General features: G+C 59.0%; 1 protein-coding gene across 12 annotated transcripts in view; it reads left to right on the top strand.

The window, feature by feature from the left end:
• Nucleotides 1-481: 481 nt before the first annotated feature.
• Nucleotides 482-20374, top strand: part of VAV2 (vav guanine nucleotide exchange factor 2) — a 230131-nt gene continuing 210238 nt past the window's right edge. For 6 of the 12 annotated variants that reach the window (XM_063696852.1, XM_019034114.4, XM_055351474.2 and 3 more), the window contains exon 1: nt 484-1221. In XM_063696852.1, coding sequence (XP_063552922.1) covers nt 1018-1221 — 204 coding nt within the window. In that variant the 5' untranslated portion in view covers nt 484-1017. Of the gene's footprint in view, nt 1222-20374 lie in introns of all 12 variants that reach the window. The other 6 variants (XM_019034116.4, XM_055351476.2, XM_063696848.1 and 3 more) reach the window with 3 other exon arrangements.

Below are 20374 nucleotides of genomic sequence, written 5' to 3'. Positions count from 1 at the left end.
GGAGGACAGGAAGAGGGCTCTGGGAGTCCTGGGCCCGTGTGCCTTCAGCCTCAGCCTCGGGTATCCCGCCGGGGCGGCTTGATGGGCCAAGGGGGCTCAGGAAGCTTCGGACCAGCCCGGTGCCCTCTCCCGAGTCTGTCGTTACCGAACGGCCATGCGAGGGCGCCCAGCCCGACAGGGACCACCTCCTGACCTCCACGGAGGACCAAAGGCACGCGGGGTGACGCCCGGCCATCACTCCACGGGCGAGGTCACTCCCCCAGGGAGAAGGGCTCCCCAAAGTCCGAGCGCCCTTGGAGAAAGTCGGCCGGACCTGGGCCTGCGCCGCAACCCCCGCCCACCGCAACTTTCGCGGGCGGTAGCGGGGCAGGAAGTGGGGGGGCGGGGGCGGCGCTTGGGACGCGGGGAGGTGCCAGGCGAGTGCTCCGGCCCCGCCCCTGCCCCGCCCGGCCGTGGCCGCGCCCCCTGCGCCCCCAGCGCCCCGGAGCCGCGGAGCCGCCGAGCCGCGGAGTCGTCGAGTCGCAGCGCCGGGCGTGGGGACTGCGGGTGGGGCGAACAAAGCGGCGGCGACGCGGGCGGCCCAGGCCCGGGACGCGCGGAGCGAGCGACCCCGCCGGGCCTTTGTCTCGGGCGGGGCAGGAGCCGCGGCGGCCGCGGGGCGCCCCGAGCGCAGAATGCGGCGCCCGGCGGCGCGGATTGGGGAGCGCTGCGGCGACTGGCTGCGTGGAGCCCGGCCCGGGGCCCGCAGGCACTTGCGTGTGTGAAGCCGGGAGATCCGGCGCGCTGCCCGTTGCCCGCCCCGCGGCCGCACGTGGGCGGGAGCGGCGGCCCGAGAGGAGCCCGAGGAGGAGGAGGAGGAGGAAGAGGAGGGGACGCACGGCGGCGCAGCGGGGGACCTGGGGCAGCCCGCGCGAAGCCCCGCCCCGGCCCTGAGCCCCGCGCGCGCGGGCGGGATGCCCCGCGGCCGCTGCACTTTGGCTCGAGCACTGCCCTGAGCCGGTCGGGCCCGCGGGCGCCATGGAGCAGTGGCGGCAGTGCGGCCGCTGGCTCATCGATTGCAAGGTCCTGCCGCCCAACCACCGGGTGGTGTGGCCCTCGGCCGTGGTCTTCGACCTGGCGCAGGCGCTGCGCGACGGGGTCCTTCTGTGCCAGCTGCTGCACAACCTCTCCCCCGGCTCCATCGACCTCAAGGACATCAACTTCCGGCCGCAGATGTCCCAGGTGAGCGCCCGGCGGACGGGAGGGCCCCGGGGCTGCGGCGTTCGCGCTGCCCGACGCGCGGACTGAACGCGGAGGTCGCAGCGGCGGCGGCCCAGGCGCCCTGGCTGGGGCGGCCGGGCTCCGGGACGCGGGCGGGCGGCTGGAGGGTGCGCCCCGGGCCTCCGAGACGCGACCTCCGGAGGCGCGAAGTTGGCCAAAGTCCCCCCAGCCTAGGTCTCGCCGCCGCCGCCCGCGGGCACTGCTCTGGTGCGCCGGTTCCGCGGTCTGCGCGGCCTGGGATGGGGGAGGCTCCGGCGCTGCGCTCGCTCTGCGGGGCCCTGCGAGTGGCCCCTCATTCCCCAGGGAGCCTGCCGAGCCGGGTGTGCGCGTCGTGGGTCGCATCCTCGGGCCTCGCGCCTCCTGGCCGGACGCCGGTGGAAGAGCGGGCGCGGTCGCTGCGCCGTCCCCGGGCGCGGCTGGAGGGCCCGGGAGGGGCGCGGGGCGGGAGCCCTCGGGGCCGGAGGGAGCTGGGTTCGCCCCGGGCACCGCCCCCTCGCCGGCCTCCTTCTCTTCCCGGACTCGGACCCGGGCCACTTGGCGCCAGTCCTGGCTCCCGGGTCGAGCCGCCTCGAGGATCCCCAGGGCCACTTGGCCCCAGTCCTGGCCCCCATCGCTTTCCCAACACCCCCACCCCTCCTTCGGGCGCTGAGTGTGGCCTTTGTCGCGGCGGAGGCACGCGTGCGGCCTCAGGGCCAGGCAGGAAAATGCCTGCCCCGCCGAACGGAGCTGCTTTTCTTGGCCTCTTAAGAGGGAACTTGGCTAAGACTTGAGAGAATCGAGGCTTCCGTCCTGTTCTCCGGGGGTCGCGGAATCCTTACCGGGAGCAGCTTAGAAGAGGTCGGGGGAGGCAGAGCGGGTGGCAGCCGGGTCCACCCAGCGCCGAGGAGGTGCGATCTTCCAGCCAGCTCAGCAGCCCCTCACCGCGCGCAGTGGCAACTCCATGTGGAGAGGGACCATTCACCAGTGGGACTTAGGACGTGGTTCCTGGGAAGGAGGGAGAGTGAGTCACCAGCGATTCCAGGCTGGGCTGCGAGGCCTCTGCCCTTTGGCGGTGACTGCGTTTCCTAGGAGACCGGGCCCTTCTCTGCTGGGTTGGGGGGGCGCTGACAAAGGCAAGCCCTGAGGGGAAGGGGCCCCTTCCCCGCCTTCCCACTGGGTAGTGATTATCCAGCACTGCCTGGACCGGCTTAGCAGGAGCCCTCAGAGGCCTCCCTGGGAGCCAGCCCCTCTTCCCGCAGGATGTCAGTGGTCAGGTGCAGGTAGCGGGGGTGGCGGTCACCAGTGCAGAGGGCTTCCCCAGATCTGTTCTCAGAGCCCCACGGGGACTGGGAAGTCTGGACTCCATTTTATGGCTGGAGAAACTGAGGAGAAGGGTAGCTGTGGGGGAGCAGGGCTGGGCCTCGAACCAAGGCGGCTGCCTTCGATATGAGTTCCAGGGGCTGCCCAGGCTGACTTGCTCGGGCAGGATTCCCTGCTGCTTGCAGGCTGGGGCTCAGGGCAGAGGCAGGGCAGTTGGGTCCGCACAGAGGAGGCTTGGGAGGAGCCCAGCCTTGCCTGGTGGACTCGCTGGGTCCGGGGCTGCCCCTCCCCAGCTGTGGTTTGGGAAGATGGGAAGAGGAGGGGGCCGTGGCTGTGGCAGGTGGCTTGGCTCAGCCCCTGCACTGGAAGTTCAAGCCAGAGACTTCCTGGGGTCTCTGGAGCCATTGGCCAGGCAGCAATACGAACCCTGACAGAGGCCCCTTGAGCCCTGCTGCTGGGGGGTGGACGGGTGTCTAGGGGTCCCGCTGCTGGGCCTGTAGAGGAGTGTTTAGGGGCCCTGCTGCTGGACTGGTGGAGGGCGTGTAGGGGCCTGGATGGTAGGAGGACCAGATGGGTGTGTGTCTGTGTGGCTCTCCGCTCTGATTGAATCCTGGCACTGTCCCCTCCCAGGTAGGCAACAACCTCCAGAGAACATCTCTGTCATGAGAACAGTCATAGCAGTCCCCTCTTAGCCATGCTGTGAGGATTTGCTAAGGGCAGGCACAGAAGGCACACCCTTCGCACAGTGCCCAGGAAATGACCATCACCTGGACTCTGGCACGTAGTGCCCTGTGTCGCTGAGGCTGATCTTGCCATCCACTCCTCTGTCCCGTGGAGGGTGGGCCACCTTTGTACGGCTGTTGCCTGCACAGGGACGGCTGCAGGTGCTCCCTTAACCCTCACATTGGCTATGACGGCCCCGCCTGTACATTCACACGTGGAGAAAGCACTTTACTGCATCTGGCTGCACACAGGGGTTGGGAGAAAGACTTCGTTTCTCTGTATGGCTGGTGTTTGTTTTCTGGGAAACTCACCTTTTTTTTTCTCTTTTTGGAGATGGAGTCTTGCTCTGTCGCCCAGGCTGGAGTGCGGTGGCGCAATCTCAGCTCACTGCAACCTCCATCTCCTGGTTCAAGCGATTCTGCTGCCTCAGCCTCCTGAGTAGCTGGGACTACAGGCACCCTCCACCACGCCCAGCTATTTTTTTTTTTTTTGAGATAGAGTCTCGCTCTGTTGCCCAGGCTGGAGTGCAGTGGCACGGTCTCGGCTCACTGCAACCTCCACTTCCCGGGTTCAAGCAATTCTCCTGCCTCAGCCTCCCGAGTAGCTGGGATTACAGGCACCTGCCACCATGCCCGGCTAATTTTTTGTATTTTTTGTATTTTTTTTTTTTTGAGATGGAGTTTTGCTCTTGTTGCCCAGGCTGGAGTGCAATGGCGCTATCTCAGCTCACCACAACATCCACCTCCCGGGTTCAAGCGATTCTCCTGCGTCAGCCTCCCAAGTCGGCTGGGATGACAGGCATGCGCCACCATGCCCAGCTAATTTTGTATTTTTAGTAGAGACGGGGTTTCTCTATGTTGGTCAGGCTGGTCTTGAACTCCTGACCTCAGGTGATCCACCCGCCTCGGCCTCCCAAAGTGTTGGGATTACAGGCGTGAGCCACTGCACCCAGCCTGTATTTTTAGTAGAGACGGGGTTTCACCATGTTGGCCAGGCTGGGCTCGAACTCCTGACCTCGTGATCCACCCGCCTAGGCCTCCCTAAGTGTTGGGATTACAGGTGTGAGCCACCGTGCCCGGCCCATGCCCAGCTATTTTTTGTATTTTTAGTAGAGACGGTGTTTCACTATGTTGGCCAGGCTGATCTCGAACTCCTGACCTTGTGATCTGCCCGCCTCGGCCTCCCAAAGTGGTGGGATTACAGGCAAGTGGTGGGATTACAGGCATGAGCCATGGTGCCCCACCCACACCCAGCTCTTTTTTGTATTTTTAGTAGAGACGGGGTTTCACTATGTTGGCCAGGCTGGTCTCGAACTCCTGACCTCATGATCTGCTCGCCTCAGCCTCCCAAAGTGCTGGGATTACAGACGTGAGCCCCCGCGCCCGGCTGAAACTCACGTTTCTTAAGGGGTGGGGATGGGAGAGGGAAGAAGTCATCTCCACCCTTGGTGGTTGGGTCATAGAAAAATCACATCTGCCCTTTCTTACCTGCCCTGCTGTGGCCTAAGCACAAGCCTAGGTGGGGGTTGCTGCCTGTGTTTAATAGGTGAGGCCGTCAAGGTTCGGAGAGCTTCAGTGACTCCCCATCACCCCACCACTCCTGCCCAGAGCAGTAAGTGGCAAAACCAGCATAGGGATTGCAGTCTCCCTCCCAGGACTGTTTAAATAAATGATGACTGCAGGCCTTCCTAAGCTGGCTTACTCTCTTGTGGACTTTCTGAGGGATGTCCCTGGCCTCAGAAACAACCTTTTGGGTTGTCACAGTGTGTGTCTGTTTTCATGGGGTGGCCGGGGTGGGGGGTGGGTGCCTGCGATCCCTGGCTGGTGAGTTGCAGGGCCCCTCGAGGGCACACGGCGGGGAGTCGCCTACCTCCCTGCCAGTCATGGCATATGGGGCCGTCTAGCCGGGAGGCCTCTATGATGTTCCCTCCTTCCAGAATTTCCCCTGGCTTCTCATGGTGACATCCTGTTTTCAGAGGACTTGGAGCGCCCCTCCCGCTTTGAGTTTAATCTGGGCTGGGTTATTTGCCCTAATGGAGCATCATAGCAACGTGCATTTATGCAGCACCTGCTGTGTGCAGAGCCGGGTGCTAGGAAGTGGTCACAGAGATCCCAGTTGCCCACCTGGTCATTTCTTCTGAAGCTGGCAGGATCTACTTTATTTTATTTTGTTTTTTATCCGAAGTGCCTGGAAGCCCCATGGGTTTAATTAAACTAATTGGGCATGGCCACAATCTGCTGACCCTAACGAGAGATCGGGTATGTCTGGAGCAGCTTCGGTTGGGAGGTCCCGAGGTTGCCTGTGCCAGCATCTGCAGTTTGCACCCTTAAGGTACCACCCGCCACCCAGCCTCTGACTTGCCCACATCGTCCTGGTGGCCTCCTCCTCGTAAAACAGATCAGGCAGCCATTGCTGGGACACCACGCAAAGGCTTGGCCCTGGGCCTGCCAGAGTCTGTCCCCCACCTCCACCTCAACTCCCTGTGCTCCCTGCCTCTTCCCGGACACGCCAGCCTGGCGATGGTTTTGGCATCCCCCCTCTGGGCCTTTTTGATGTGTGCCATCATGAGCTGTGCCATTGCTGGAAGACCTTCTCTCCTTCTAGCCTGGTTCTTCCTGTAGGAGCTGGTATAGGGGCTCCCTCCCCTTGGCAGCCTCCTTGGGTTTCACCCTCTCCCCACCCTGTCCTCCACGCGCTTTGAACCTCGATCTCACTCCTCCACTGTTCCAGGTTTCTCTCTGGCCTCGTGTAATGAAACTCTTTGTTTCATTACACGGTACCCTTGCTGCTCCTTCTGCAAAACTCAGCAGCTGGACAGCTGGAGAGCGTGAAGGATGATCCTAACGACAGACCCAGTGTGTCTGGAGCACCTTTGTGTGGCTGCCCCCCTTCCAGGTCTGAGCCCCTCCAAGGCAGGGCCACGGCTGGCCTTCCTCCTCTCTGGGTCCCTCAGAACCTTGTGCCTTCATTCGAGAAATAATAAATAAATAAATATATAATAAATAAATAATAATAAATAAAATAAATAAATATAATAATAATAAAACCCTGCTGTGTGCCACGCAGGCTTTGTGCCTCCAAGGGGAGGGAGGAGAACAGGCCGGGGCTGTCCCCGTTCTCATGAGGCTTCTGGTCAAGCAAGGACCCCAGTGGATGTTGATGAGGTGCTTCGTGACTGAAAAGCGACATGGAAGTACCCAAAGGGCCCCTGGTGCCAGCAGAAGGGGCTGGGCTGGTGTAGCCGAGGTCCACCACACAGGGCTGCCGGGAGCAGAGGAGGGAATGCTGGTTGCAGAGAAGACAAGGGCGTCTTTTCTTTTTTTGGGGGGATAGATTTTATTGTCTAAAAAAATTTGAAAATATCTCAGTCATTGGAAAAGTTATGAGTACAGCACAGGTAACTTTTTCTTGAACCATTTGAGGGTAAGTGTGGGGCATCAGTGCGTTTACTGCAAACAAGGGCATTCTCCTCTGTAACCACAGCACTGCTGTCTCCATCCAGCCAACAGCATCCATCCGTCTCCATCCAGCCAACAGCAGCAATCCGTGACCCGTCCACTTCTCCACAATTGTCCCAGCAAATGCCCTTCATAGCATAGAGCAGCCTCAGGACCCTGGGCTGCCTGTGGCTGTGTCCCCCTCTGTCAACCTGGGGCGCTCCTCAGCCTTTCTTTGATGTTCATGACCTTGACTCTTTGGAAGGTTACAGCCTCCTTTGGTTACAGAATGCTCCCCCATCAGCAGCGTCAGGTCATGCACCTGTAGGGGTCTAGCTCCGCCTCCACGCTGCATCCTTCTTGCCTCCTAGCAGGTGGTGTGGGGCTTGGCTGTGTCCCATTGCTGGTGATGTTCTGTTTAGTTACTTGGTGAAGGTGGAGTTTGCTTGATTTCACTGTAAGGTTACTTGGTTTCCGTTTGCTGTTAACACATACTTAAAGAAGATACTTTGAGTCAATATAAATATCTTGATATTTGCTTCTCCTTTTCTCCCTCCTTTCCTTCCTCTCTTGTCCGTCTCTGCTCATCTCTCTCAATCTTTTCTTCCTTTTCTTCTCATCCATCTCTGCTTTTTTTTTCCCTCTCTCCCTCCCTCATTCTGTCCCTTCCTGCCATGTCTCCAGTTTGGATTATGGTTTCCTATTTTATTCCATGCATATAACCTGTTACCATCATTATTTATATTGATGCTCACATAGTCTCAGGTTTGACCAGTGGGAACTATGTTACACCGGCTTGCTTCCCTGTGTGTTTTGATTCGTCCTCATCATTCTTCGAGCTGCAGAGGACATGTGAATAGCGTGCCTGACTTTCTGGCTGGTAACCCAGGCTGGTCAACAAGATGTTCCAGGCTTACCTTGCATTTCCACTGTCCCAGCTTAGGAACCAGCTGTTTGTCCAAGGAGCTCTGGTTCCTTGGTAGTGGAGAGGGGTATTTAGAAGGCAAGATCAGGGCCGGGCGCAGTGGCTCATGCCTGCAGTCCCAGCACTTTGGGAGGCCTAGGTGGGCAGATCATTTGAGGTCAGGAGTTTGAGACCAGTCTGGCCAATATGGCGAAACCTCGTCTCTACTAAAAATGCAAAAATTAGCCGGGGGTGGTGGCACACGCCTGTAGTTCCAGCTACTCGGGAGGCTGAGGTAGGAGAATTGCTTGAACCCGGAAGGCGGAGGTTGCAGTGAGCGGAGATTGTGCCACTGCACTCCAGCCTGGGTGACAGAGTGAGACTCCATCTCAAAAAAAAAAAAAAACAAAAACAAAACACACACACACACACACACACACAAAATAAGGCAAGATGGGATGAGGTGTGCTCAGTGCTGCTGGGGTGTTCCTGCTTCCAGGCACTCTCAGTGTTCACACCTGGGGAATTGGTGTATGTGTGTGTATGTATTTATTTATGTATGTGTCTCTGTATCCATATGTGTCTATACATGTTGACATGGGTATTTGTTTTCTGTCTATATCAGTGCTGCCAGATAGAAATATAATGTAAGCCACATCTGTATTTTCAGAATTTTGGTGGCTGCAATAAAAAAGCAAAAAGAAATGGGTAGCACTGATTATAATAATATATTTTACTTAACCTATGCATTTTTTTTTTTTTGAGATAGGGCCTTCCTCTGTCCTTCAGGCTGGAATGCAGTGGCACGATCTTGGCTCACTACAACCTTTGCCTGCTGGGTTCAAGTAATTATCGCATCTCAGCCTCCTGAGTAGCTGAGACTATAGGCTTTTGCCACCACGCTTGGCTAATGTTTGTATTTTTAGGAGAGATAAGGCTTCGACACGTTGGCCATGCTGGTAGCCTATGCATTTTCAACAGGGGCATTACTGCTCTTGAGGGGGCGAAAATCAAATCTTTGGGGATGAAGAAGTATTCTTATTATGAATTATTTTTAGAGACAGGGTCTCACTCTGTTGCCCAGACTGAAGAGCAGTGGTGTGATCATGGCTCACTGCAGCCTTAAACTCCTGGGCTCAAGGGATCCTCTCACTACTGCCTCCCAAGTAGCTTGGACTACAGGTGTGTGCCACCGCGCCCAGCTAATGTTTTAATTTCTTGTAGAGATGAGAGCTTGCATGTTGCCCAGGCTGGTCTTGAACTCCTGGGCTCAAGTGATCCTCATGTCTTGGCTTCCCAAAGTGTTGGGATTACAGGCATGAGCCACTGCAGTCAGAAGAAATCTTATTTTCACAAATAAACTACAGATGTGCATGCCACACAAAACACAGAGACAGACCAGGTGCAGTGGCTCACGCCTGTAATCCCAGCACTTTGGGAGGCTGAGGCAGGCAGATCACCTGAGGTCAGGATTTCGAGACCAGCCTGGCCAACATGGTGAAACCCCCGTCTCTGCTAAAAATACAAAAAATTAGCTGGGTGTGGTGGTGCACACTTGTAATTCCAGCTACTTGGGAGGCTGAGGCAGGAGAATCGCTTGAACCCAGAAGGCAGAGGTTGCAGTGAGCTGAGATCACGCCATTGCACTCCAGCCTGGGTGACAGAGTGAGACTCCATCTCAAAAGAAAAAACAAAAAACTCACAGAAACAGTGCACCTGCAGTATGAAAATTTCATGCAGGGAGGGAGATTAGGAAAAATATCTGAAAAGCCTCCTTGGAGGGACAGTAACGAAAATGAGGGTGAGAAACACTCATCTTGCGAGCACTGGCGTTCCTGCTGGGCAGGAGCCGGGGAGCGTGGGGTGGGGTGGGGTGGGGTGGGAGCCCTGGCTGTTAGTGACAGGGACTGACTGGGAGTAGGACTTGAGGGCTGTGTTGAGTGGGATTCCAGGCTCAGGCCTGGGGTCAGCAGGAAGGACCCAGGGCTGCAAGGACGGCATAGCCTGGTGTTGGCGAAGAGAGAGAGTTCTCTGCCGAGCGTTGTGATTGCAAAAAACCTGGCGTTGGTGTGGGGCAGGATGAGACCGGGAGGAATGCCGGGTGTGAGGTGTGGAGTCCGCCGTGAGAGTGACCCGCGTCTGCCTGCGGTTTGGGACTTGGAGATGGGTCGGGGCCCTGGCCTCAGGGCGGTGGACTCCTGGAGGCAGGACCTTGGTGGGGGCCTGGCGTGGGTGAGCATCCGCCCCACCCCCTGTGCCTCTGTTGAGCCCTTTCTTGCTATGGGGCGCAGGTCATGAGGATGTCTCCTCCTGGAGGAAATCTTTCTGGAAGGGCGCTGGGCTCTGGCCTGGGTGGTGGGCAGCGTGATGCCCTCTTTTGAGGAGACTTGTAGGGACACATGTTTGTCCCTGTGTCCAGGCCATGTCTATGGGCTGTGGCTTCCCAGTTTGAGGGGTGGGACTCCCAGGACAGGGACAGCGTTGGCAACCTGGTGGGGCCAGTGTGGAAGACCCTGGCTTTATGCAGATGCCCAGACCCAAGCCCCCAGCTGAGGCCCCAGCAGGTCTCCCTCCTGACTGCCCCTGAAGTCACTTCCTTCTCTCCCGGTGTCCCAGCCCGGCCACTGCCGTCTCTCTCCTAGAGCAGGTGGCGGCAGATGTTCCAGCGCAGGGCTGGATGGTAAATGTTTTAGGTTTTGTGAGCCAGACGGTCTCTGTCACGACTACGCAACTCTCCCCTTGCAGCACGACAGCAGCCCTGGGTGGTCTGTAAACGGAGCGTGGCAATGCTCCCGTGAAATTTATCTTTGTAGAATGAAATTTGAAATGTATTATCATTTTCACATATCACGAAATATTACTCTTACGCTTCCCCCACCACCCTGCTCAACCATTTAAAAACTTAAAAACCTTTCTTAGCTTGCAGGATGTACAAAACCAGGCGGCGGGCCTTGCCAAACCAGGCGGCGGGCCCTATGAAACCAGGCAGTGGGGCCTCCAAAACCAGGCGGCGGGCCCTATGAAACCAGGCAGTGGGGCCTCCAAAACCAGGCAGCGCACCCTGCAAAACCAGGTGGTGGGCCCTGCAAAACACAGCGGCCAGCCCTCCAAAACCAGGCGGCAGCCGGAGTCTGCCGCGCCCTCCTGCCCCGCCAGCCAGAGACTCCTGCGCCCTGTCCTAGGTCCCCTCTTGTGGCCTCCTGCCCCTCCAGCCAGTCTGCCGCGCCCCGTCCTAGGCCCCCTCTTATGGCCTCCTGCCTTGCCAGCCAGAGTCTGTCACGCCCCGTCGTAGGTCCCCTCTTGTGGCCTCCTGCCCTGCCAGCCTGGTTGGCCGTGCCCCGTCCCAGGTGCCCCTCTTGCGGCCTCCTGCCCCACCAGCCTAGTCTGCGGCCACGTGTGCTGCAGCCCCGCACAGTTTGGTGCTCCTGCCCTGGAGGCACCCTCCTGCCTGCCGTCGCCCCTGCCGAGTCTCCCTGGCCTTCGGTGCCCCAGCCTCAGGCACACTGGCCACCTTCCTGTGCCTCCCAGTTCAGGGCCTTTCCCCTGCAGTTCCCTGGAGGGGAACCTTCTTGCCTGGCTCACTGCTGCCGTCTGCTTAGAGGCCTGTCCTGGGAAGCCTTTCCTGCCCCCAGGCCTGCTCGAGTCCCCTGACAGGGGCTCTCGGTCCCCCGGGCTTTCCCCTTCCGGGTCGCACAGTTTGTTGCATTTACTGTTCATTTGTATCTAAAGCCTTTGGCAGGGGCTGGTCAAACAGGAAGTTTGCTCAGTAAGAGCAAAACCCTTTGCTCAGTAAGAGCAAAGCTTTCTCCCAGGCCCTCTTCGTGCCAGGAAGCGGGCTGAGCGCCTCCATGACCCCCACCCCCGCCCTTGGGGCAGTCTACAGGGGGCTTTGCTCTCAGCCCCATTTTCCTGACGGAGGCCCGGCTCCTCGTGTCTGGAATGACACTGCCAGAAAGAGATCCTTGGAAATACTTGGAAACACGATGAGTGGCCCGCAGGGGCGGCAGTGGGGACCACACTCGTCTGCTCGGCCACGCGTAGCATCTTCGTGGTGGCCGTGTCCCTCGAGCTCAGCCTCCTTGTCTGAAATGGGATGACGGTGGCCACCTTGCAGATTCTTGGAAAGATTTGGTGCAAAAAGTGTGTGCCTGGCGCCCAGCGCAGTTTCTACCCCACAGCAGGCCCCACTGAGCCTCAGGACTCGGCACCCTCACCCCGAGCCCGGCGGCTCACTCCCAGTGAAGGGCACCAGCCCTCGCCCGCCGCCTCACTCCCAGTGAAGGGCACCGGCCCTCGCCCACCGCCTCACTCCCAGTGAAGGGCACCGGCCCTCGCCCGCCGCCTGCCCTCCCTCAGCATCAGAGCGGAGTGCAGCGGGCAGCCTGAGGGAGTGGCTCTCTTCCTGAGACTGCCGCCTCACTACCCACCTCTCTTCCCCTCCCCTCTGGCCGCCAAGTGGAACGTGAAGCCCTGGGCGCGCTGCTGGGCGCACCTGGACACTGCACTGGTATAGTGGGGGATGTGGTCGTGGTCACTAGTGCCTGTCTGCAGAAGGAGGCATTCTGGGGCAAGCAGAATCAGGTGAGCCAGATGGTCCTACAACACCTAAGTCTGAGATGGGGAAGGGAGCTGTTAATAGTCACATGAGGACCATGAGTGAGGAAAACCTGCCGGCAACACGGGACACTGAAGAAGGGGCCTCACCCCGTCTCCTGCTTCTCCCCAGGGCCTCCTGGGTTGGACTGGGCGAAGATGGGGCATGTGCAGGCTTTGCTGTTGGCAGTGTCAACAGCAGGCTGTGCTAGTCCTCAGCAAATGAGGTATTTAGATCCCTGGGGGCAGGGTGATGGCGGAGAGCTTCCCGGAGGAGGTGGTACTTGAGATGCCCTGAAAAGTAGATGGCTTTTGGTAGCTAAGGGTTGGAGACAGGTGGTTGTTCTACAGAGAGGGCTCTGTGTGGCCACAGACTGGAGGCGCTGCCACACTGCTTCATCCTGGATCATTGCTGGAAGGGGTGTTGCAGTTTTTGAAATCTGCGTTCCAGCAGCAGTTGGGGCAGAGGAAGCTGCATGCCACCAGCTCTGATGAGCAGAGACATAAGGCAGCGGCTGCCGCTCACTGCAGAGCTCGACCTGGCTGGCACTGGGCCACCTGCTTGGTGTTCTTCCCTTTGCCTTGCAGGGGATGGTGTTTCCCTGCAGCAGATGATGAATCTGAGACCCAGGGAGATGCGTGATAGAGGGTTCCAGAGAGGTGGCCATGCCCCATGGCTGGCTGGGCAGCTGGGTGGTGATCAGCCTCTGCGGTGCCAGGGTCGGGGGCAGCACCCCAGTGTCCTGGGGAAAGATCTTGTTGCCAGGGCCCCTCTGCTCTGACACACGCCCTTTCTCTATCCTGGGTGGGTTTGTTTCAGGACCACCCAGCACTGGCACCTCCCCTGGTCCTTGGAAGACTCTGGGCAGCACCAGGTGGGGGCGGCTCTGTCTTGGTTAATGGATGAAGGAGGGACAGGTGACGGGCCAGTCTGAGGTCATGCAGCTGTGTGGGGGTTGAGGCCTCGTGCCAGCCTGTGCAGGTCTCTTGCCTCTGGAGCGCCATTTGCTTCCCCACTCCACCGGCAAAATGGCCCCTTGGGTTGGTGGGAGGTTGGGAGACAGAGAACCAGGTGCCTGAGTCCAGAGATGGCCCCAGGGCTGACCAGCTCTGCCCTCTGGCCACATGGCTTCCGGTCCTGGGCCTTCTGCTCCCGGGTGGCTGGTGGCCCAGCCTGTTCTCCACCCCACTCTGTTTGTCGCGCACTGGCTTGTGGCATTGAGCAGCAGAGGCAGAAACCCTGTGCTTGGTGTTGCTGGCTTTCTGGAGGGGGCACAGAATAAGGACGAATGGAGAGAGGAAGACGGCACTTTCAGATGAGAGAGAGAAGGCAGGCAGAAGGCAGGGCTGCCTTCAGGTGACTCCGGCAGGCTCCCTGACGAGGTGACAGGGCGGTGGGGTACGCAGCTGGCGCCGCCTTCCCCTCACCACTAGCACCTGTGCTCCCCGAATGCCGTTTCAGCTGAGTGAGTTCAGCTGGGGCCTGTTGGGGAGCTCGGGGCCCTGGCAAAGTCAGCAGGCTGACAGCAGGAGGTCCTCGTGGGCCAGAGGTCAGTGGTGGGGCTCTGGGACATGGCCGGAGGCGGGGCCGGGCCCGGGTTAGTGCCTGGCTGCCTGTCCTGCCGGCGGCCGTGGCTCCGGGCTCTGTGTCTCTGCTGCAGGAAGTCTCCATTTGCTTGTCCTCCCTCCCTGTCAACATCCTCTGTCCGAGTTCCGGACGGCTGCGGCGTCCGCTCCTTCCTGCTGCCCTGGGAGCCGAGCTGTCCTCATGCAGCCCCTGCCTGGGGACCCATCTCCTCTGGGCCTGGCTTCGTGTGTGGTTGGGCACTGAGCGGCCGACACATTCCTAGGGTGGAGACCGCACAGCGTTGAGCCTCTGACACCCGCGTTCAGATCCTGGCTCAGCACCTCATGGCAGACCCCGTGGCGCCTCTCTGGACCCTGCATTCTCCTCTGTCAAAAGGGGTATTTTAGGAGCCCCTCCCAAGGGTTGGCCGAGGACCTGGCTGTCAGCCCGGTGCCTGGCAAGCGGGAAGTGCTCGGCGGACAGGTCTCCCAGCTCCTGCAGGGTGGAGCCATGAGCTCGCCTCTCCGACACCACCACCCCTGGCACGAAAGCTCTTCCGAAGCCTCAGTGCCCCTCCCCATGTGCTCACTTGACGCGGCTGGGGTGGGCGCTCCGGGACCTGCAGACCTGCTCTCACACTGGGGTCAGGAGCTGGCTGGAGGAGACCCTAAACCCAGCGAACTCCCCTGCCCTGACCCCCTCAGCTCTGATGAGCCCCCTTCTTCACCGGGACCAGCCCCATGCTCAGGTGCCCGGTTTTTGGTCCCCTGAAGCTTCGTGTTCTGAAGGACACTTTGCCTGGAGCTGGGGACACTGTTTGGCTTCTGAATCCAAAAGATAAACAAGAATGACAAATACAGGACCGCGGAGGGGACAGGACTGGGCAGTGGGAGCTTGAACTTTGGGCCAGACTGAGCGGCTGCGCCCCTGAGTTAGGTCTCCTGGCAGCTGCAGGTTTTGCAATCCTGATGCTGCTAGAAACAGTGTTTCTGTTTTGTGGGGTTCATTTGTCAGTCTTTACAGAGTTTGTGTAAGGATGAAGACAAATCATTTTCACAGACCCACTCCTTGTCCCCTCCTTGTCCCCTAGGCCAGCTTGGCCCTGAAGTCATCAATATTTCTGTTGGTTTGTTTTGTACTTTTGGTTTCAAAGGCAGCGCGAACACATGGTATCTTTCCGTGACCCGCCAGGTGCTTGCGGGCCGTGGCCTTCCCAGGATTGGGGAGCCCATCTCCAAGTTTCCTCAAGGCCTCCCAGCCCTGTGTTCTTTGAAATCTGCATAGGGGTGGGGAGGGGGTGCCTGCCTGTCTTCTGTTGTTAAGGACTTTAAAAAATGCTGTGTTGGCTGCCTCCAGGGTCATCCTTCCACAGGAGGATCCTTTCTGCAGTGGCTGGAGTAGGAGAGGGTCCCCCAGCCCGCAATGGAGGAGGTGGCAGTGAGATCCTCCTAGTGGACCCTGGGACCAGCATCCTCTGGCAGGTGGGCCAGGGAGGGCAGTTTCCCCAGCCCTGCCTCTCCTGGCCTCACCCTCAAACACCGTGTGCCTCCCTGCTCCTGGTCTTGGATGTGTGTCCAGTTTTCAGCCACATTTCTGGAATCATCACATTTGTCTCATACACGTAGGACATCTCCAGAGGCAGGGGGCGTGGGAGCTGCGTGCCCCAGGGCAGGTGGACACCCCATCCCCTTTGCCAGCTGAGGGGCAGAGGCCTGAGGTACTGAGCCACCTGGACTTGGCGTGGCCTTCCTGACTCAGGCGCTGCCCCCTTGACCTCGGCTGCTCCCCCGAGTTTTGAGGCCTATGTTTTGGTTTTTCTGCCTTGTTCTGTTCTCTGGCGTGTCTGTGGTTGGCGTCCGGCAGGGGCTGCAGGCTGCGTGTTGAGGGGCAGGCTCTGGACACTTGCCTGCAGCTCCGATGTCCCACCTCCGACTGTTGTCAGGAACCAGAGGTGCCAGGTGAGTGACAGCTGTCATGGATGGGGATGGACCGCCTGTCATTGTCATTTGCCTGGGTAAGTGACAGCTGTCATGCATGGAGGGTGACTGGCCCCAGGGCCATTGCCACGTGTCCCTGGTGCACAAGGTGCCTAGACAATCCTTGTCTGGCAACATTCTGTGTCCCAGGCCCCCTGGGGTGGCGGAAGGTTCTAGTCCTTCATGCTCATGAGCGCCGCATCCTGAGACCCTCCTGCCGTCTGTGACTGGGCCATCTATGCCTCCCTGCCCCAGGCCCCAGCTCATCTTTCTGCTGGGACGGGAGAGAGAAATGATCCCACAGTCATTTTGGTGAAAGCCAAGACCCCCTTCAGATCTGAGCTGTTCCATCTACAGCTGCTGGGCTGCTCCTCAGATGGACACCAGGCACCCATTGGATGCCGGAGGTCCTCGTGGGATGCTGGGGGGGTCCTCGTGGGATGCTGGGGGGGCCTCACTCTGCCTGAAGTCCTTGTTGGTTTTATTTGTTTTCATTCCAGAGCTGGAAGGAGGCAGGCTTGGGGCAGGGCGGCTGGGCGTGGCCTGGGCCTGGAGCTGGGCTCTGCGACTCCCAGCACCTCAGCCTCGCTGCGTGGTCGCTCCCCTCTGGCCGCAGTCCCTGGCTGTAGGAGAGGCACCCCCTTCAGCCCTGGGGTGTGCAGGCACAGGGCAGTGTGGTTAGGACCTAGGCTGGAGTCCTGGAGCTGCTCACACTGTGTGCTTTTGAGCCTGACCTTCCTGGAGCCTCAGTTTCCTTCTCTGTAGGATGGGGATAAAAAGAGTGGCTTCCTCAGTGGATGGATGGGGGATCCACCCAGAGTCCGTCCATGCAGTAGAATATCTGTGGATGAACCTGGAAAATGGAATGCTAAGGCGGGGAAGCCAGGCCTGAAAGACAAGTCCCGCGTGATTCCCTTAAAACGTCCAGAATAGCAGCTCCGTCTCAGGACAGAAAGCAGCTGCGCGGCTGCCGGGAGAAGGCGCTGGGGAGAGAGTTCTCAGGGGCTTGGGGGTCTGTTTGCCGGACGTGAAAAAGTTCCACAACTCCGTAGTGCGGAAGGTTTGTGGCATTGTGTGTACTTTACCACGATTAAAATAAATAGCCTCTCCCTTGTGGGGAATGAAGGCCTCATTTCATCAACTGCAACCCCTAGGCAGAGCCCATCTTCTTACTAGGGCTCCAGTCTAGGGTCTCACTGTCTCCTCCTCCATCGAGGGTAAGGCCAGGAGAGGCAGGGCTGGGCGGGGCTGGGGGGACTGCCCCCCTGGACTGCCGGCCGGAGGATGCTGGTCCCAGAGTCCACTCAGAGGATCTCACTGTCACCTCCTCCATCAGCGGTTGAGGGACCCCATCCTAACCTAGCTGCTGCAGAAAGGATCCCCTTGTGGGAGGATGACCCTAGAGGCGGCCAACATAGCTTTTTTTTTTTTTTTTTTTTTTTTTGAGATGGAATCTCGCTCTGTCACCCAGTCTGGAGTGCAGTGGTGCGATCTCCGCTCACTGCAACCTCCGCCTCCTGGGTTCAAGTAATTCTCTGCCTCAGCCTCCCGAGTAGCTGGGATTACAGGTGCCCACTACCACGCCTGGCTAATTTTTGTATTTTTTTTTTTTTTTGGTAGAGATGGGGTTTTTTACCATCTTGTCCAGGCTGGTCTTGAACTACTGACCTCGTGATCCACCTGCCTCAGCCTCCCAAAGTGCTGGGATTACAGGTGTGAGCCATGGCGCCTGGCCAACATAGCATGTTTAAAAGTCCCCCTGACAAGAGAAGAAGTGTGGGAGGGTTGGAGGAGACCCGTCTGCCTTCCTGGGTCCCTCTCTCCTGACAAATATTGAAAGTTCTATTCTGTGACTGCATAGGTATAAAGGTGAACATACGGGTATGAGATATTTAAATATTCCCTTACAGCTCAACACTCTTGGACCCAGGGCACGGTGCCTCTGTGCTTTTGGGTGAGCAGCCCCGTGTGGGCTTCCCTTGGCCATGCCAGGCAGGCTGGGGGCTCAGAGACTTTGGAGGGAGCTAGACTTTGTGTCCTTTGTCATTTCTCGGTTGTGTGATTTTGGCCACATCGCTTCTGAGCCTCAGTTTCCTTATCTGTAAACTGGGGCTGTTGCTGCTGCTGCTAATACTTTCCGCAATACATGTCGTGTTTTGAAAATTGAGGGGTTTGTGTGAGTGACAGGCTCTGCCCAGGGCTGGCAAGTTTTATTTATTCCTGTTTTGTAAGGCTCTGAGGCTGGGCCCCCCCAGAAACAGACCCCAAGATGGGAGGTAAGCCAAGTGTGGGAGGCCAGGTAGGGAGGGAGAGAGGCAGATAACATTGACCCAGCGAGTTCCTGCTGTGGGTGACAGGCTTGGCCCAGTGAGCACTGAGCGAGGATGTGGGTTTGTGTCCAGCCCTCCTAGCTCCTGGTGGGGGAGGCCATGGACATGGCGGGGGTGCCGGGGCAGGCTGGGGTGCCTGCCTTTCCTAGTAAGGGGATGGGTTCTGCCTCGGGGTAGGAGTCGATGAAATGAGGCCTTCATTCTGTGAAACGGCCTGTTGGTGCTTTCACCTGCCTTGGTTGGCGTCAGCAGGAAAAGGCCGTAAAAAGGGCCTTGAGGTGGACCACACCTGCTCTGGGCCATGACGCACGCTGGGTTCTGCCAAGGGCATGAATCACGTGGAAGGCCTCGCAGGAGGGTGGGTGAGGCCTCCTCCCCACGGTACCACAAGGTAGAGACCTTGAGGGAAACTGTTGGCCTGAGAGATTGGAGGTTCTTGGAAGACTTTGGGGGCCAGTCAGAAAAGTGAGTGTCCTGTCTGGAAGTCCTGGAAGCAGAAGCCTTGTGTGCTGACCTGTCTGTCCATGGTGCAGTGCTGGGTGCAGTGCTGGGTGCAGGGCGTGACCTGTCTGTCCGCGGCGCACTGCTGGGTGCAGGGCGCAGGGAGTGTGTGGATTTTCTGAGTGGGTGAATGGCACAGTGAGGAAGAGGACCACGTTAAGGGAGCTGTTTCCAAGTCCAGCTTGGAAACTGTAGCTTGCTCATGCCTTTGGGCAATGTGCTCCACCTTTCTGAGCCTCAGTTTACCCATTTCCTCAGTAGGGAGGTGGTGCACTCCCCGTCCTCCGGGTGGATGTGGAGTGGTCACGCCTGACACAGGGTGCAGGTGTGTGTTTGGCCCAGCGCAAAAGCAGGTAGCAAACGGAGGCCACTGCTGATGTGACCGCTGCTGCCTTGTGCCCTGGTCACCTCACCTGACGTCCACTCCCACCCGGCGAGTGGCTGCCTCAAGGGGAGGCTGGAGGTTGGAGGGGCACTGTGGGCCGTTCTGGGACCACCTCCCTGTCTAGGCCCTTGTGCAGGGGAGCTGGAGTGGTGGTGGGCCTGGGTATTCACTCACCCAGCAAGCGTTACTGACCGCTACCCCGTGCCTGGCTCCGGGCAGACAGGCAGCCCTGCTTGCGGCCCGGGAGGACACAGGCAGATACCACACAGGCAGTGTGGAGGGAGTGTGGGGAGATGCTGGGCCCTGCCAGGAATGTGGCCAGCGGGTGGGTGGGGCAGGGTCTGGGGCTTCCTGGAGGAAGTGACCTTTTAGCTGAGCCCTGCGTGACAGTGCGCCAGGTGAGCGTGAAGGGAGCGTTCTGGAACAGGTTCACAACACCCCAGCCCCCACCTTCCTGGCCTGGTGATCTGGGGTCAGGATGCTGACCTGCTGGATCCTGCTTCCACGTCCTCATTTTCCTCCTGAATTGCCATGTTGTTTTTCTGCCCCGCGGTTCTTTCCCAGCAGTCAGCTGAGTGGGAATTTGATGCTTATCCCAAGGCCTGGGGGGGCCCTGAATTTTGTCTTCCTCTTTAGGGACACGCAGATGTCCTTTCTCATGATGGGGGTCTTGATGGGTGGGTAGGCGTGGGTAGCCACACACTGGCAATGTCCCAGGGACAAAGGGCGAGGGCGTCACCCTTGTGCGGGGTGTCTAGGGTTCCTCACCTGCCACCTTGATCACTGGAATTGGGAGGGAGAGCGTCGTGTTATTTTGAGCTCATCGTCGTTCTCTGTAGGATGTGCGTGGGTTGGGCACAGTCAGCTCGTCTGCGCCAGCTTCTTTGGGTCTCCTTCCTCTCTGGGGGTGGTTTTCTGCACCGCTGCCCTTTGCAGATGGCCTTCTGTGGAGGGCCCACCTCCAGGGTCAGGACCAGAGGCCAGCGGCATAGGGATGCCGGGGTGACAGGATAACTCTCCAGTCCTGCCCGGGGGTCATGAGAGGGAGGCTGATGTTACCATACACCAGAAGAAGCCTGTTCTTTCCTGGTTGTGGGACTTTGGCACATTTCTGAACTCCGAGTTTTGCGGTACAGCGCCAGTTTTTCCTGTGCAGAGTGGGTGTGAGGATGCAGGGAGGTGACGCTCTGGGCGGGCTGAGCGCTGGGCCAGGCGGGCCAGATGCCAGACAGATGGTGGCATTGAGGTCTCTTCATCTGTATGCAGACAGGGGGGCTTGCAGATCCCCTGTGCCCGTGGACCTTCCTTGGGCCCTCCGTGGCACTGGGTCTTCACTGCCCGCTGCCTTGGTACCGAGGCAGGACTCCCTGGGGATTCCTTACCATTCCCATCTCTCTCC

Source organism: Gorilla gorilla, chromosome 13 (assembly GCF_029281585.2).
Source record: "Gorilla gorilla gorilla isolate KB3781 chromosome 13, NHGRI_mGorGor1-v2.1_pri, whole genome shotgun sequence".
In the NCBI taxonomy this organism is placed as follows: domain Eukaryota; kingdom Metazoa; phylum Chordata; class Mammalia; order Primates; family Hominidae; genus Gorilla; species Gorilla gorilla.
The sequence above is the reverse complement of the archived record's forward strand: the minus strand, read 5'-3'. Positions and strand labels throughout refer to the sequence as shown.